Source organism: Myxocyprinus asiaticus, chromosome 8, assembly GCF_019703515.2.
Source record: "Myxocyprinus asiaticus isolate MX2 ecotype Aquarium Trade chromosome 8, UBuf_Myxa_2, whole genome shotgun sequence".
NCBI classification, from domain to species: domain Eukaryota; kingdom Metazoa; phylum Chordata; class Actinopteri; order Cypriniformes; family Catostomidae; genus Myxocyprinus; species Myxocyprinus asiaticus.
The window spans coordinates 5,903,030-5,917,959 of record NC_059351.1 but is presented as its reverse complement, the minus strand read 5'-3'; the positions used below and the strand labels follow the sequence as shown (position 1 = coordinate 5,917,959).

Below are 14,930 nucleotides of genomic sequence, written 5' to 3'. Positions count from 1 at the left end.
CACTAAAGGCCATGCTTGCATCACTTCAGTGTTTTTTTTTTTATGTTTCACACCACACACATTCTTGTCCAGACAACCCTCCCATGATTATTCTCTCTCAGTTAGGGAAGACGGCATATTGATGTTAGCCGAATGAAACCAAGGCTGTGAGGGAGATGAGATGGACAGTCTGTTCAGTGGGTTGTCATGTTGTATATCTTGGTGACAATTATTGAGTCAATACAGCATATAAAATATGTAATTCCAAAAATATTTCCATTGGGCAAAAAACTCCTTTTAAAAAAAAACAAAACAAAAAAAACATAGGTTGTTAAAATTAGATGTGATGGAAGACATTAACACAGTTAAACCTGCTAGAAATAGACAGATAATCGGTTTGGCCAATACCTTATAGTGATGTTTATACTTTTATAATTAATAGGTTATCGGTTATTTAATAACGATAAATACCCTCTGGTGGGTTTCTTAAAAAATAAAACCCAACAACACCATAACAGAAAAACAACCGTGTTCACAAGTAAATGAATTAAATATTTTAATGTGGTGTAATTCGTCAACTTTTATACGAAACCCGTTCAAGCTTAATTGTTATTTAAAAGAAATCCTTTGTACGTAGCATTTTATGCACACTTTAAGCTATTATAATTATTATAATAATCATTGGGGTCATAAGGTATAGGAATAGTGCACCCAAAATGAAAATTCTCTCATCATTTATTCACCCTCATGCCATCGTAGATGTTTATGACTTTCTTTCTTTTGCTAAACACAAATTATGATTTTTAGAAGAATATTTCAGCTCTGTAGGCCCATACAATGCACGCGAATAGGTGCCAACTCCAAAAAGCACATAAAGGCAGCATAAAAGTAATTCATATGACTCCAGTGGTTAAATTCATGTCTTCAGAAGTGATATGATAGGTATAGGTGAAAAAAAAGATCAATATTTAAGTCCTTTTTTGGAATGTGAAAGTCAAAGTGGAGATTGTTAGTAAAAAAGGACTTAAATATTGATCGGTATAAATGACAAATGAACAAAAATATTATGTATCGTCATAAAAAACAATATTGGTTAATCTCTACAACCTATTGAATGAACTTCACTTTTATCCTTCAAGTTGTGTCAAATGAAATATGCCGTCTACCCGGACTAAAGTTTACATCAATAACATGACTCTCAGACTGACATAGTCTTTCTCCATTAGTACATTTTAGTTTTCATCACTCTCTTTAACTCTTCTCTTTTTCTCTTTTTTTCATTGCTTTACACTTCTGTGTCGTGTATGTGTGTGCGTGTGAACAGCGATGAGCCCATTGTCCCTCTGTGTCAGACGTGTCTTGAGAAAGGCTGCCTCTCAATCGCCTCCAAGGCAAAGGTTGCCAAGAATGACCTAGCCGGTTGCCGGGAACGTTCCTCCGGCAAACGGCGGCGTTTTGTGACATTTGGGGGTGTGACAGAGATGGAGAACACATCCTGGCAAGAGGAGGATGAGGAAAGGGGAGAGGGGGACAAGGCAGAGAAGCTTCAATACCTCCTCTCGATGGCACCTGTTGCCATGCCCACCATAGGGCTGGGCTCCAGACTGACAAAGAGAGCAGTCGGCAGGTAGGGATGAGAAATAGAGAAATGAGAACAGGATAGATGCGTATATACACATCCCAAAGCACACACTTACACTTACAGGGGTCATATCATTTTAATTAGTCTTTTTTCTTTTTATTTATCATGCCCTCTGATAACATTCATAATTTCGTTTTCTACCCTCTCCCAGACCTTTACACTTAAAAAAGTGGTAACCTGCAGCTGTTATCTCAAGAATCTATTTCTACTCGATCTAACTCATAAAAATGACTTTAGTTAGTGCAACCTAATTTGTCCGGATGATTTAGTCAGAAAAAAAATGACATTTTAGGCTTGAATAAAGCAAGTTAATTTAGATGTCACCACATGAAGCACATTTTTTAGATTACCTGACAATTAATTTTTTACAGTGTAGAATTAAACAAGATTATTATTGCTGTTGTTTCTTTAAGACTTCTATGTAAATGCCCTCTTTGTAGGTGAAATGATTAACCATTCTTATTCATAAGTTGGGATTTACTGTTGGCTTCATTACAGGTGAAGAGTTTAACTGGCCCATTCTTCAATAACAGCCTCTTTGCAAAGTTATATTAGTGGCCCCAAAAAAAAAAAAACGTATTTTATGGGGGTGCGGGTAGTCTGATGGGGGCATACATATTACAGTAGGGTCATATGACCAGTTGCACACTACTCACTTTATTTCGGTAAATTGTTCTAGGAGACTTTTGCTTACGAAATAAATCATGGCTGACTGTGAATAGGGTATTTTTTTACAATCGCATCAGTAACTTAAAACAATTGCTTTTTCGTGACGTCTCATCCAGCCTCAATCAGCCAGCACAGCATCTGTAAGTCTTCTTTTAAGGTTGAACAGAAATTATCAGGGAACTTGAACTCTTAACATTTTTCATGAAATGACCCCTATATCCAATGCTCAATGATTAGTCTTCTCAGACTTTAGCAGTGCATATTGACACCATTATATACACTGCTTGTTGAGAACTGCCTGCTTTTAGGAACGATATTTTGCATACCAAAGATCTGGACATAAATGCACATACTCTGACAGTGTGCTTTTTTTTTTGTTTTTTTGTGGGAATGTGTGTTAGTGATCTTGGCAGTGATGCTGGATTAATAGGGCATGTTGGCTTCATCTTACTGGGGTTTATGAAGCCGTAGGACACTTGCCTTGTGACACTGTTAGAATGATGTTAACAATAACAGCTGTAGTGCCACTGCTGAGAAGAGCTGGTGGAACAGCAACATTTCAAACCAGCATGATCTTTCTTGTACTGCTGGTTGACCAAGGAATCCAAAACACAACATATGCTAGTCTTTTCAGGCAGAACTAAATGGTGCTTGAAACATGGCTCTCTTATTTGGGCTGTTTTTTCAGAGAGGAATCGGCACTGATTGACTTACATTGGTGGTGTGGATTGAAATAAATCAGTTTTGCAGTGTGGATGAAGGAAATAAGATGAAATATGCGTTTGTGGTTGTGTAAGAGAGTTATAAAGTGTGTATGAGTGTGCGACTTACGTTTTGAGTAACTGCATTGCAGTTGCGTTGGTTCCCACTGGATTGCATCTTTCCATGCTTGTATCTGCATCGTTTCTCCTTCCCCCTCTCCTCTTTCTGTCTCTGACTCTTTGTTTCTCTTTTCCTTTTATATTTCAAACATCATGTCCAACTGACTCAGAGATGCAAACCCAGAACCTGCTGTAGTCATGCCCCCCGAACCCCCAAGCCCTGTCATATTTGACCATAAACAGCCTTCGACCTCTGCGGAGGAGGAGCTGGATGAGAGAGAAGGTGAGGAAGAAGAGGAGAAGCAACCAGATGTAGAAAAAGATGACATGCTGGCTCGTAGAACAGGAGTATTTCAGAAGCCAGCAACAGGGACGTCATATAACCGATTCCTCCCACAGCCAGGATCCAAGAGAGAGGGTGCTACAGGGGCTTCATTAGCCCAGAAAGGAAGTATTCAGATGGGCACAATTGGAGAGAGAGACCTCCAGTACCTGGAAAGAAATATAAAGACAAAGAGAACCAAGATTGGACAGAGGTGGGACAAGCAAGATTAACTGGAAGTCTTAAGCTTTCAGGTGTCTTTTTTTTATTACAGGATGCATGTGTCTAACATGCTTGGTGATATGGTGAAACAGATTCTTTCCCTGCATTGTGTTGGCAATGTTTACGTTTTAGTGGTGCTAAGCATCTCTATTAGTGTTGCTCATACTTCAGTTTAGGGATTTGAAAAAAACCTTTAACTCTAAGCATTAAACTTTGGCATGCAACCTCGTCCCCACACCGTTTGTGCAACCCCTACAACACCCTAGCATCATACAGCAGCAGCAATTCATGTATTGTTTCATTTTTTTTGCGTGCAAGTAATTCCAGTTTTCATTTGTTTTTTCCTAAAGAAGTGAATGCAATGTGTGTGCCTTGTAGAATATTATCTTCGTTACAGAATATAATAAGCTGAGAGTAATTCTGCAAGTTAGTTATCAGCATATGCTATTTTGACAGAAATGAACCAGATGACCAACTACCACCAGTTCCGCTCTCCGTAGTTACCCAAAAGAGTCCTGACATCGTACGCTCAACTGCTACCAATGTTGGTGGCTCTTGCAGTTACATTAGTGATGATTATGATGAGTGTGGGGATGAAGGCCCACCGCCAGACTTTGACAAGGATGACATGCTCACTCGAAGGACTGGAGCTCACCAAAAGCCAAGTGGGGTGGCAGGACAGACTTTTAATGCATGTTTGCCTAAACCTGGTGCTGTCAAACTCAAAAGCACCCCTGGCAGTGGATTGCAGCAGTCATACATCAAGCCTAAAGAGCAAGAGAAAACCCCGGCTTTGGACAGGTTGGGACCCTCTAGGAATGAATTGTGTGTCTCTGAGGGTTGGGAATGTTGCTTTTGTTGGGGTGACGATGCAATGTTGTCTGTTTAAATTGGTGTCTATTACAGGGCTGCAACAACTAATCAGTAATAATGAAAGAAGCATTGGGCAAGGTGTGGAGCTAAGATGTGGACTACTATAATGCACTATTCGATTAATCAAAGAAATAATCAACATTTGCAGCCCTAATATATTAACATGGGCTGGGGGTTTTTGAATTGTAGTTTTGGTGTTGGGCTTGTTGTGTGCAGTTGCTTGATTCTCAGATTACAGAGAAGAGATCCCTGATTTTTGGTGGATACTGTTTGTTTACTAACGTTTGTAACTGGCTTGCCGTTCTTCGACCACTGAATTCTTCTGATAGCTCCAAATTTTATTGTGCTGTTATTTATAGTCTTTTCCTCTTCTTTTTAAAACCTAAATCTGTTCTTTGCACTTGTTTTCTCTGTCCTCTCTGTCTGGGTTGGCTGAGAACAGAGAGAGCTAGTGGAACAAAACATGGGATTGAATGCCTTGCTCGACCTTCCTTACAAAGCCCTGCTTTGCTTTAGTAACCATGGCAACTTTCTCAGCTTCACCCTTAGCTCTGTGGCCCCGCCCCCAAGAGATGCTGAGGACACGCCTAGGAAGGGCCCTCAGATGACAGACAGGCAGGAGGTGGGCTCTGTGAGTGTGGTGGGTCAGGAAAGTCTTATTAAAAATGAGACTAATCCCAAAAGCCCCTCCCCCATACCTGACCAAGCCTCACGTCGGCCCCTTTGGCAGGAAGATGATGATCTCCCCCCAATGTGAGAAAGCACTTTGAGGACCAAAAGAGCTCTTGACTAAAATGTTTTGTTTTTAGGTTTTGCCGTCTTCTGCATAGAAAGAGATTGTGTCTCATGTCTGTGTCTCTGCATTTTATCAATGTTCTCTGTTTGGGTGGTTCTCACAAAACCTGTCAAGAAAATGTCCCGGTCATACTTAACCCCATATCAATACAAAACACAATTGTATTTTACGTATATTCTGATCACTGTAACACGTCTGGAATGGATGTTTTACTTTTACTATTCTCATTGTTTTCGATAGTGATTCGCATTACCGACACAGTAATAAATTTTTTTTTTTTATAGAAAACAGACTGTTGTACAATGAGTGTTTTAAATAAAATCTGCCAAAATTAAAGCCAGCATTAAGGAAGTACTACTATGATGTTTAAATACTTTACATTTTAAATAATAATTCTTTCCTTTTTCCACATTGCGATTATAGGAATATAATTGTAATTCTCATGTAAACAATGTTGCGATGTTAAAAATCATAATGGCCCTAAAAACAGGCTTCATTTTCTGTATGCCAAATATAATTTGTTATTTGTCTCTTTTGATTTTGGAGTAATATAGGACCAGGACATTTTCTTGACCAGTTTCGTGAGAGTCACCTGATTACTTTTGCTTATTGATTCAATGCATATCCCTTAAAGGAATAGTTCACCCAAAATGAAAATTCGCTCATCATTTATTCACCCTCATGCCATTCCAGATGTGTATGACTGTCTTTCTTCAGCAAAACACAAATTAAGATTTTTAGAAGAATATCTCAACTCTGTTGATCCACACAATGCAAGTCAATGGTGACCCATGTATTGAAGCTCCATAAAACACATAAATACAGCATAAAATTAATCCACATGACTCCAGTGGTTTAATCAATGTCTTCAGAAGCTATATGATAGGTGTGGGTAAGAAACATATCAATATTTAAGACCTTTTTAACTAAATCTCCACTTTCACTTCCACATCTTCTTTTGTTTTTTGGTGATTCGCATTCTTCGTGCATATCGCCACCTACTGGTCAGGGCTGGTCAAAGGTGGATATTTGTAGTAAAATAGGACTTATATTGAACTGTTTCTCACCCATGGAGTGGTATGGATTACTTTTATGCTGCCTATGTGCTTTTTGGAGCTTCATAGTTCTGGCCACCATTCACTTGCACTGTATGGACCTACAGAGCTGAGTTATTCTTCTAAAAATCTTAATTTGTGTTCTGCATAAGAAAGAAAGTCATACACATCTGGAGTGGCATGAGGTGAGTAAATGATAAAATAATTGTCATTTTTGGTTGAATTATTCCTTCAAAGGTGCTATAAGCAATTTTTCATGAAAAAGCATGTAGAAAATATCCTTACTTCCTGGCTAAAAAATTTTATCTAAACACAGGACACTGTTGTTTAGCCAAATAGAAGACTTTGAGGTGCTTTTTGCCTTTCAGTCATTTTAAGTATTCAGGTTTGCTGAAGTCTGGCTATGTGTAGCGGAATTTAGTGAAACAGCGAACGTTACTTACAGCACCTTTAATTGATGATTAGGAGTCATTCCCCTACATTTCCCAAAAGTCTAACACTTTTTCTTGTCCAAGCCTTTTTGATTATAACCATTTAATAAAGCTTCAAGCAATTTAAAATTACATTAGTAACATTGCACAGGAGCTAGACAACATATACATATCATATACAGTATGTTTCTGCATGAAGTTTTATAGTGCATCCATTTTTGTTATTTTGAGGGGTCATAGACAATGTCTTGTTTTATAAAGAAAGTTCTGAACTTGCTGTGTTCTATTATGTTCTAATGTTCTGTTATTTAAAGTATAACTCTATTTATATATTTTTTTATCCATTAATGTTCTAGATTCAGAGCAACTAGTGTTTCTGATGAAACAGAGTAAGTTTCTTTTTCTTTCTATCTTTCCGTCTTTTGCTCTTTCTCTTATATTGAGTGCCACTGCTGCAGAACTGAGCAATTGCATGTATTATAAACACTTACATCTATGCAGTGTCTCAATTCACATGCAGATACAACTATTTTCTACATTTACATACTGTCTCTGGCTTTTTATGCATGCATATACAAAAACTCAATAGCCTGCCCCAAACGTGCATGTAAAAGCATATGTTTGGATCTTTCTCACAGTTTGCTGTAGTGGATACTTTTTCCACTACAATACAGCATACTCAGTTGCATTAAAGAAATTGTTGGTAACACTTTACAATAAGGTTCCATTTGTTAACATAATTTAACATGAGCTAACAATGAACAATACTTTTACAGCACTTATTAAACACAGTATTTGTTAACATTAGTTAATGCACTATGAACTTGCATTGAACAATTTTATTTTGAATAACTAACATTAACAGAGATTATTAAATGCTGTAAAAGGTATATTGTTAATTGTTTGTTCATGATACCTGCATTTACTAATGTTAACAAATGGAACCTTATTGTAAAGTGTTACCGAATTGTTCACTCAAAAATGAAAATTGTGTGATTATTTAGTCTAATTACTCTTTGTACTGCTCTCGTTATGAACCCAAATTTAAAAAGTGTTCCATATGTCTTGTGCAGTGCATTCTACGTTTTCTGAAGTTATTTCAGGAATGCCGGGATAAGAGATGACCGAAATTTAAGTTGTTATTATCTGAAAATCTCGTCATTTGCCTTAGCTCTCTTTGGCACGTTAATGAGTTCGTAAACGAGTCATTCAGACCCGCTATGTGAACCGGATCAACCGATTCATTGGAAAGATCAGACTCAAAAGAAATAGTTCAGGAATCGGACATCGCATGGAAAAGAGTGCCCAGTCCATTCCTGAAAATTTCTCCTTTTGTGTTCCATGGAAGAAAGAAAGTGGTATGGGTTTAGAACTACATGATGGTGAGTAAATGGTGACAGAATTTTAATTTTTGGGTGAACTATTTCTTTAAAAGACATGTAGTTTTTCTATTTGTATTGTACATGGTCTTGATGACTATGTGTGTTGCTCTTTGGCTAACATTCCCTCTACATAGCTTTGTCATTCCTGTTAACATCACACTTACATTTCATCTTTCTTTTTGTGTTGAGAACTTACTGTCTTCAGGTCTTCAGTTCTCAGAGGAAGGGATGTAGTATTATTTTGGATCTGGCTTTGATCTCACCTTCCTTCAGCTAAAAGCAATAGAGTGCTTTTAAATGTATCTTTGTTTTTGTTTGTTATTCAAAGGAGTGCGAGTTTGATTGACATGCGTGATGAAGAGGACGAGATGGCCTACCTTCGACCACACAGCCAATCACGAAATGAGCGCCTACACAATCAGTACAACAAGCTCAAAGAGGAGGAGGACCAGTGGCAAGATGTGAGTCATGCAAAACCACACACAAACACGTGTTTAACAAAATTGCACTCATACAGTTCGTCTGTTCATTTTCTGGCTTCTGTGCGTAGGATTTGGCTCGCTGGAAGAATCGGAGGCGAAGTGCCTCTCAGGATCTGATCAAAAAAGAGGAAGAAAGGAAGATGATGGAGAAGTTGATGACAACAGATGGAGGATCCAGCCATCGCAAGAAGAGCATCAAAACATACAAAGAGATCGTAGAGGAGAAGTGAGACACAAATTTATATCTCTACAACTTCCTGATTTAGAAGTAAACTAAACTAGCTGTACTGTACATTGAAATAATGTGCTTTGTGTATGTCAGTGCTAGTGATTTATGGTATACTTTCAAATCCGCCCCATCACGCTCTTTTTCTGTCCATAGGAATCATTTAGGGGCAAATTCACAAAGAATGAATAGCGCCCTCTGTTGATTTGCAGATGCTACCTGTGTTGGTTTAGCACCCTATTCACAAAAAATATTAATGTTTGACCAATATATCGGTTTTGGCGATTAATCGGTCTCGATAGCTACTTTTCAATCAGTTATCGGCAGAAGTCAGCGCCGAAAGTTCACAAAAAATCTGCAAAAAACAATATTGGTCAATCTTTAGAAGAAATTCTGCTAATCAGGAAATGGCACAAACATTACCACAAAAAAATGTGTGCCGAAAGCAATCTGCATGGTGCAGTTCCCCAGCTAGCAAGCCGGTTCTGAGTGCTAGTTTGTGGAGGATGCAACAGACGACTGCAATCTTTATACTTTGCTAGGACTGTACAGCATCGCTCCAGCAATGTGATCCAGGCACCTGAATTGGTTCAAATGCTAAATGTGTGCTCATCTACACCTCCAGTCTGGATAAATACCCGGTTATACCCTCTTCTCAATCATTTAATCATCATTTGACGAAATACAGCTGCCATGACTAATAGAAAATGTCAAAGATAATCTCTTTTAGATTAAATTCTGTTATAGTAAAATGTTAATTGTGAAAAAGTTTGGAGTTTTGTGAATAGTATTGTATAAATGAGCATAAATTTATTTAAATACTCATGGGGCAGGTCTGTTTCAGCACATTTGGCTGCTGGTTAAACTGGATTGCGGGGGGTCAGTGAATAAAACCAGGTTTTTTGCCTAAAAACAGCATTAACTAATTTTGGCCCTAAGACATGGTTCCCACGGTCAAGAAAAACCTGCAAATATCAGAGAATTTTTAAAATGGGGATTTCCAGACTTGGAATTATAGTGAATGTAATTTTTCAAGTCATGCTATGCTTTAAAGCCTTGCGTTGGCTTGCTCTTTGTGAGTGGTCTCTGTAAATCATTTTTAAAAGCTCCTTGGAAATGTCATGGAAAAATTATGGAAATTCATTGGTCAAAAAGCATGGGAAGTCTGGGAACCCTGCTAAGAGTTCATCTTCCTGATTGCCTTATTTGTTGAAATTCTATTGACCTTTCTCTCTTTCTTTTTCAGAGAGCGTAGAGAACAGGAGCTACATGAACAGTACTGCAAGGCCTCCACTCCAGAGGAGAAAGCAGCCGTGCTTCAACGCTACGCTCTCCGTTTCACCATCAGCGACGCCATACTGGAGAAGCTCCAGCTCCCCAAACTGCCTTCTGCTGCCACGCCCATACACACTTCTTTCCGCCAGCCAGTGAAGCAGCCCACATGTCCTGGCCCAGTAGAACCAGAGGTTCCAGAGCCTACACAAACCAACCAAACACACCACAGTGTCCTTGCAGACCAGCAGATGGTACAAAATCAGACACTGGTACAGCCTAAAAGCCCTGAACCATTACCTACAAAGACCACCAAAACTCCAGAAATCTCATCGGCACCCACACGTGCTCCCCCTGCTTGTTCAAAGCCTGTTCCCCTAATCACCCCAAAACCCTACAGCCAGCCCAGATTAAGCCAGGGCCCCTGCAAAACATTGAAGGCAAGAATATCATCCTCAATAACCAATCCATTTAAAGCTGCTGTGTTTAAATTCCACCAAACAGAATTACGAAAAGATTTGCTGTTTCTAAACATTTTCCCCAAACATTCCTCACATCTGCCATCAGGTTCGTTGGGAATGTCTAAAAGGTCTCCCCTTTAGTAGACGAAAGTAGATAAGAGTAGATTGCTGCAGTCAAGGGAGGTAATAAGAGAGCTGCTTTGGCAGACAAATTCCCACTTTGCGAAATGGACCAGCATCTACGCACGCAAGTAAAGGCAAATATCGCATTGAAGTGAATGCAATTGAGTACTGCTGATTTTACATGATGATAGATGCAAGTCATCTAATGTATCTATTACTTAATTCTTTTACTTCCATTTACTATATGTTGGACACTAATAATTTACACAGATGAAAAAAAAAACGATTTAAAACGGATAGTTACGACCCATAATTCTGATTAGATGAGCCGTGTTTAAGCCTTTGTAAAATGACCATAAATCCACACCTTTAAACGCATGGGCTATAATTGCTTGGCTACTGCAAAATTCTACAGTTAGGAAAATTACTTGTACAGTATTACTTGGCAGAAGAATTGTTTATCCTTAATATTAATGATAAATTGAACTGTTTATTGAACACTTTATTGGTGTCTTTTATCATATTTCACCATTTTATAAAAGCAATAAGCCACTTGAGTTTGTGTTTTACAGTGATTTTACCTTGGGTAAGGGGTTTTTATAGGAACGTCACTTCGTGTCTTACCTAAAAAAGCCCCTTACCTATGTTAAATCATTGTAACACAAAGTCTCTCATTGCCTATTGCTTTAATAAGAGTTAATGGACGGCAAGCCGTTTCCCTTTATGCTTTTAGTTTGTGCAGTTGTTTAAGAGTACCTTCTGCGGGGGCCTGGGTAGCTCAGCGAGTAAAGATGCTGACTACCACCCCTGGAGTCACAAGTTCGAATCCAGGGTGTGCCGAGTGACTCCAGCCAGGTCTCCTAAGCAACCAATTTGGCCCGGTTGCTAGGGAGGGTAGAGTCACATGGGGTAACCTCCTCATGGTCGCTATAATGTGGTTCGCTCTCGGTGGGGCGCGTGGTGAGTTGTGCGTGGATGCCGTGGGGAATAGCATGAAGCCTCCATGCGCTATGTCTCCACGGTAACGTGCTCAACAAGCCACGTGATAAGATGCGCAGGTTGACGTCTCAGACGCGGAGGCAACTGAGATTCGTCCTTCGCCATTTTTTATTGTCATAATGCATGGTGAAGGACTACACTACCCATGATCCTCAGGTCCTGGAAAATCCACCAATCAAAGAATCTTGGCAGACAAACTGCTGCAAAAGAGCCCAGCAGCAACAGCCCACATCCATGATGCAATGTTTCATGGGATTGTAGTTCATTCACTAATTAAAGATGTTAATACTTCTCTGCTTCAACTAAAAGTTTGAAATGTGAGTTAATGTTTGTAATGTGGAGCTGGTTGTTTAGTTTCATGGTTTAGAACTCTTTAATGAAGGATTTTATTAAATCCCTATGGGAAAAATGAATGGCAGAAATACTAGCGGAACCAAGACTGAAAAGGCAAAAAGAAAAATGCACGGGCAGTGTTGTGTGCTCTTGTCAGTCGAACAGGCAGTCCTGCCCCAAACTCAGGCCATTGTTAGTTTGAACAACCTGACACAACATCAGGGTTGGGGAGTAACGGAATACATGTAACAGGATTACGTATTTAAAATACAAAATATAAGTAACTATATTCCACTAGGGATAGGACAAAGTATTTTAACATTAAATAAATTACACCCAGCAGCTTTAATAAATGTGTGCATCCTCCAATATGTTCAGCTTGGCATTGTAATGTGTGGTCTTTGTTTTAAATGCAGACTGATGGGCTGGTGCGTGTGAATGGAGAGAGCACTCAAGAGGAGAGAAGAGAGAGTGCAGTTGGAGTGTCTCTAAAGCATCCTGTCTCCTTCTCTTCCTCACCCCCAAAGCCAGCCACTCAGACTCAACAAAATGATGAGCTAACTGTGTTAGAAACTTCACACCACCAGCAAAGCTCGCAGACTTCCTTTCAGGAGAAAGAGGTCGTAAAGAAAGAAAAAGAATGTTCTCTAAGCATTCAGGAAGAGAATAGCAAAGAAGAGACCTCAGCTACACTACAGTTAGAACCAGGTTGAAAACTATAATAATTAACCAAAGTTCTCAATATCCAGATGTTTTTAGTTTTTTTTTTAAAGGAGTCATATAATAAGAAATCCATTTTTTTTCCTGAGTTTGATTTTATTTAAACCTACTGTGACTTTCACAATCTAAATTTTCTCCAAAAAGAGCATTTATTGAATCCAAGTGGCCAAAACGGCTAGTTCCAATGTCAGTACACATGACTGCCCACATATTTTCACATCAAAGATGCCTATTCTGTGTTCAGAAACTTGTCCCGCTCAGTCACGGTGAGGGAAAAGGAAATATGAAAGAAAGTATTTAGCTTAAACACCAGAAGGACCTAAGATTTCTAATATAGCTAGAGAAAGCTATCCGTTAGCATCCCAATTAATGTCTATGGCAGTCTGACATCTGTCACTGGTAAAGCATCTGTTATAATATAATGAAATACTCACAATTTATTCATGACTTGGGGAAAAAATAATAGGGAAACATGCTTTTTGGCACCATTTGGTGTAGTTCTGGCATCTACTAGCAGTGGTTAATGGGGTGATGCTAACCACCTAATTCCTGAGCCCCGGAGAAAAATGAACAATTAAATTTTAGAGTCTGCCAAAATATGACTCCCACAGTCTGACAAAAAAGTGCTTCTCTGCATATCCTTCTGGATCCCAAACAATTAGGAAAGAGTGGCTGAAGTTTATTTTTAGCAATGTCATTTAAGTGTGGGTTGGTTTATGAACCTGTCACAATGTAATGCAGGCTTTGAAGAACAAGAAAACTTTTTATAGGATGGGGCAGAACAAACTACTGTATATTAAATCTTACACTCCATGTGTAAGTATACATGATAAAATTTTATAAGTGGATCACAGGGACAAAAATAAAATGGTTACAAAATATATGACGCCTTTAAAGCAAAGGCAGCATAGATTGAGTTCATTATATTTGCATTTTTTAGCAGGTAAACCGATGGTGAAGCGCCACTGTCTTGTCACAACAACTATTGTGACAGAACTCACTCAGACATACCCCGTCCAACCAAATGACACATCTAGCACTGACCAGGTGGGCCTTGATTTCTTGCTTTCACTTCGATTAAAAAAAAGCATTGAATTGCATCATTAATTGTTTTGAATCATGAAAGCAAATTTTTCTGATTAGGCTTGGCTCTAAAATATTTTGCTGGCTAGAAATCGCTCTTTTGAATGCAACCTCTATAAAAATATTTTTAAAATCCTTATACAGTAAAAGTTATGGAAAAATATATAGAAAATCATTGGTTAAAGGAGTGGGAACCCTGCATTTACTTATAATTACTTAAATTACTTCATTATGTGCCTTGCTTAATAAAGTTCAGTCATGACAACTCTTGGAAAGATTTATCATGTTAATGTGGGTATTATGACATATTTATAGGATATTGGTCTTGGCAGACTAGATCTGCTATGTTGCTGCTGCTGCAGAAAAAGTACGATGACTTGCTACTGCTAGAAAATACACAGACATACTGAGTTAAGCATATGGACATGCTGCTGCTGCTGCTGCTGCACAATTAGACTAAACGCAAGCCATGCTGAATTGAGCATGTATGACATGCTGGTGCACAAATAGACATTACAAACAATCCCAGTGTGGCAGATCTAGAGAAGTGGTGCTGGGGTGGAGGTGGGTTTCAGAGAAAAAAAAAACTCTTGCAGCGCTCTGCAGTGAAACCGGGTTATCTGCAAAACTAAGCAATTTAAATGTTAGATGAAGAGAGAGACGCAAGTTGATTGGATACTCGATTACATGTCAAAGGACCAATCAGCTTACACCATGCGAGCCGATTGGCTTAACATGTCACATGTGAGCGAGCCAACTGGCTAACAGGTAATAAGTTCAAAGAACCTATCAGCTTGCGCCATATAGAGTTGCATGGCAGAACTTTGATCATTTAAATGTGCTACTGCTTGGTTGGAAACTCTGCTTTAATTTTCATATTGAGGTCAATGAAAAGAGAGAGGGTCTATAAATATTTTCTTTTTTAATTCCCATCAGCTTTGTGGCTCAGTCCAGAAGTTATGTGATCTGAGCACATCTAACGAGTCCAGCAAGGCTGACCAGACTTCATACTCACTCTCACTGACAGGTAATACAACTC

The 14,930-nt window shown here is 38.8% G+C and overlaps 1 protein-coding gene across 3 annotated transcripts in view; it reads left to right on the top strand.

Moving 5' to 3' along the window:
• The window catches only part of LOC127445396 (LIM and calponin homology domains-containing protein 1-like), a 67,716-nt gene that overhangs the window by 37,828 nt on the left and 14,958 nt on the right, over positions 1–14,930 (top strand). For 2 of the 3 annotated variants that reach the window (XM_051705444.1, XM_051705443.1), the window contains exons 13-23: positions 1,304–1,606; positions 3,282–3,647; positions 4,112–4,456; positions 5,066–5,281; positions 7,167–7,199; positions 8,521–8,653; positions 8,743–8,900; positions 10,147–10,612; positions 12,505–12,796; positions 13,749–13,855; positions 14,828–14,918. In XM_051705444.1, coding sequence (XP_051561404.1) covers positions 1,304–1,606; positions 3,282–3,647; positions 4,112–4,456; positions 5,066–5,281; positions 7,167–7,199; positions 8,521–8,653; positions 8,743–8,900; positions 10,147–10,612; positions 12,505–12,796; positions 13,749–13,855; positions 14,828–14,918 — 2,510 coding nt within the window. The remainder of the gene's footprint in view (positions 1–1,303; positions 1,607–3,281; positions 3,648–4,111; positions 4,457–5,065; positions 5,282–7,166; positions 7,200–8,520; positions 8,654–8,742; positions 8,901–10,146; positions 10,613–12,504; positions 12,797–13,748; positions 13,856–14,827; positions 14,919–14,930) is intronic. The other variant, XM_051705442.1, reaches the window with a different exon arrangement.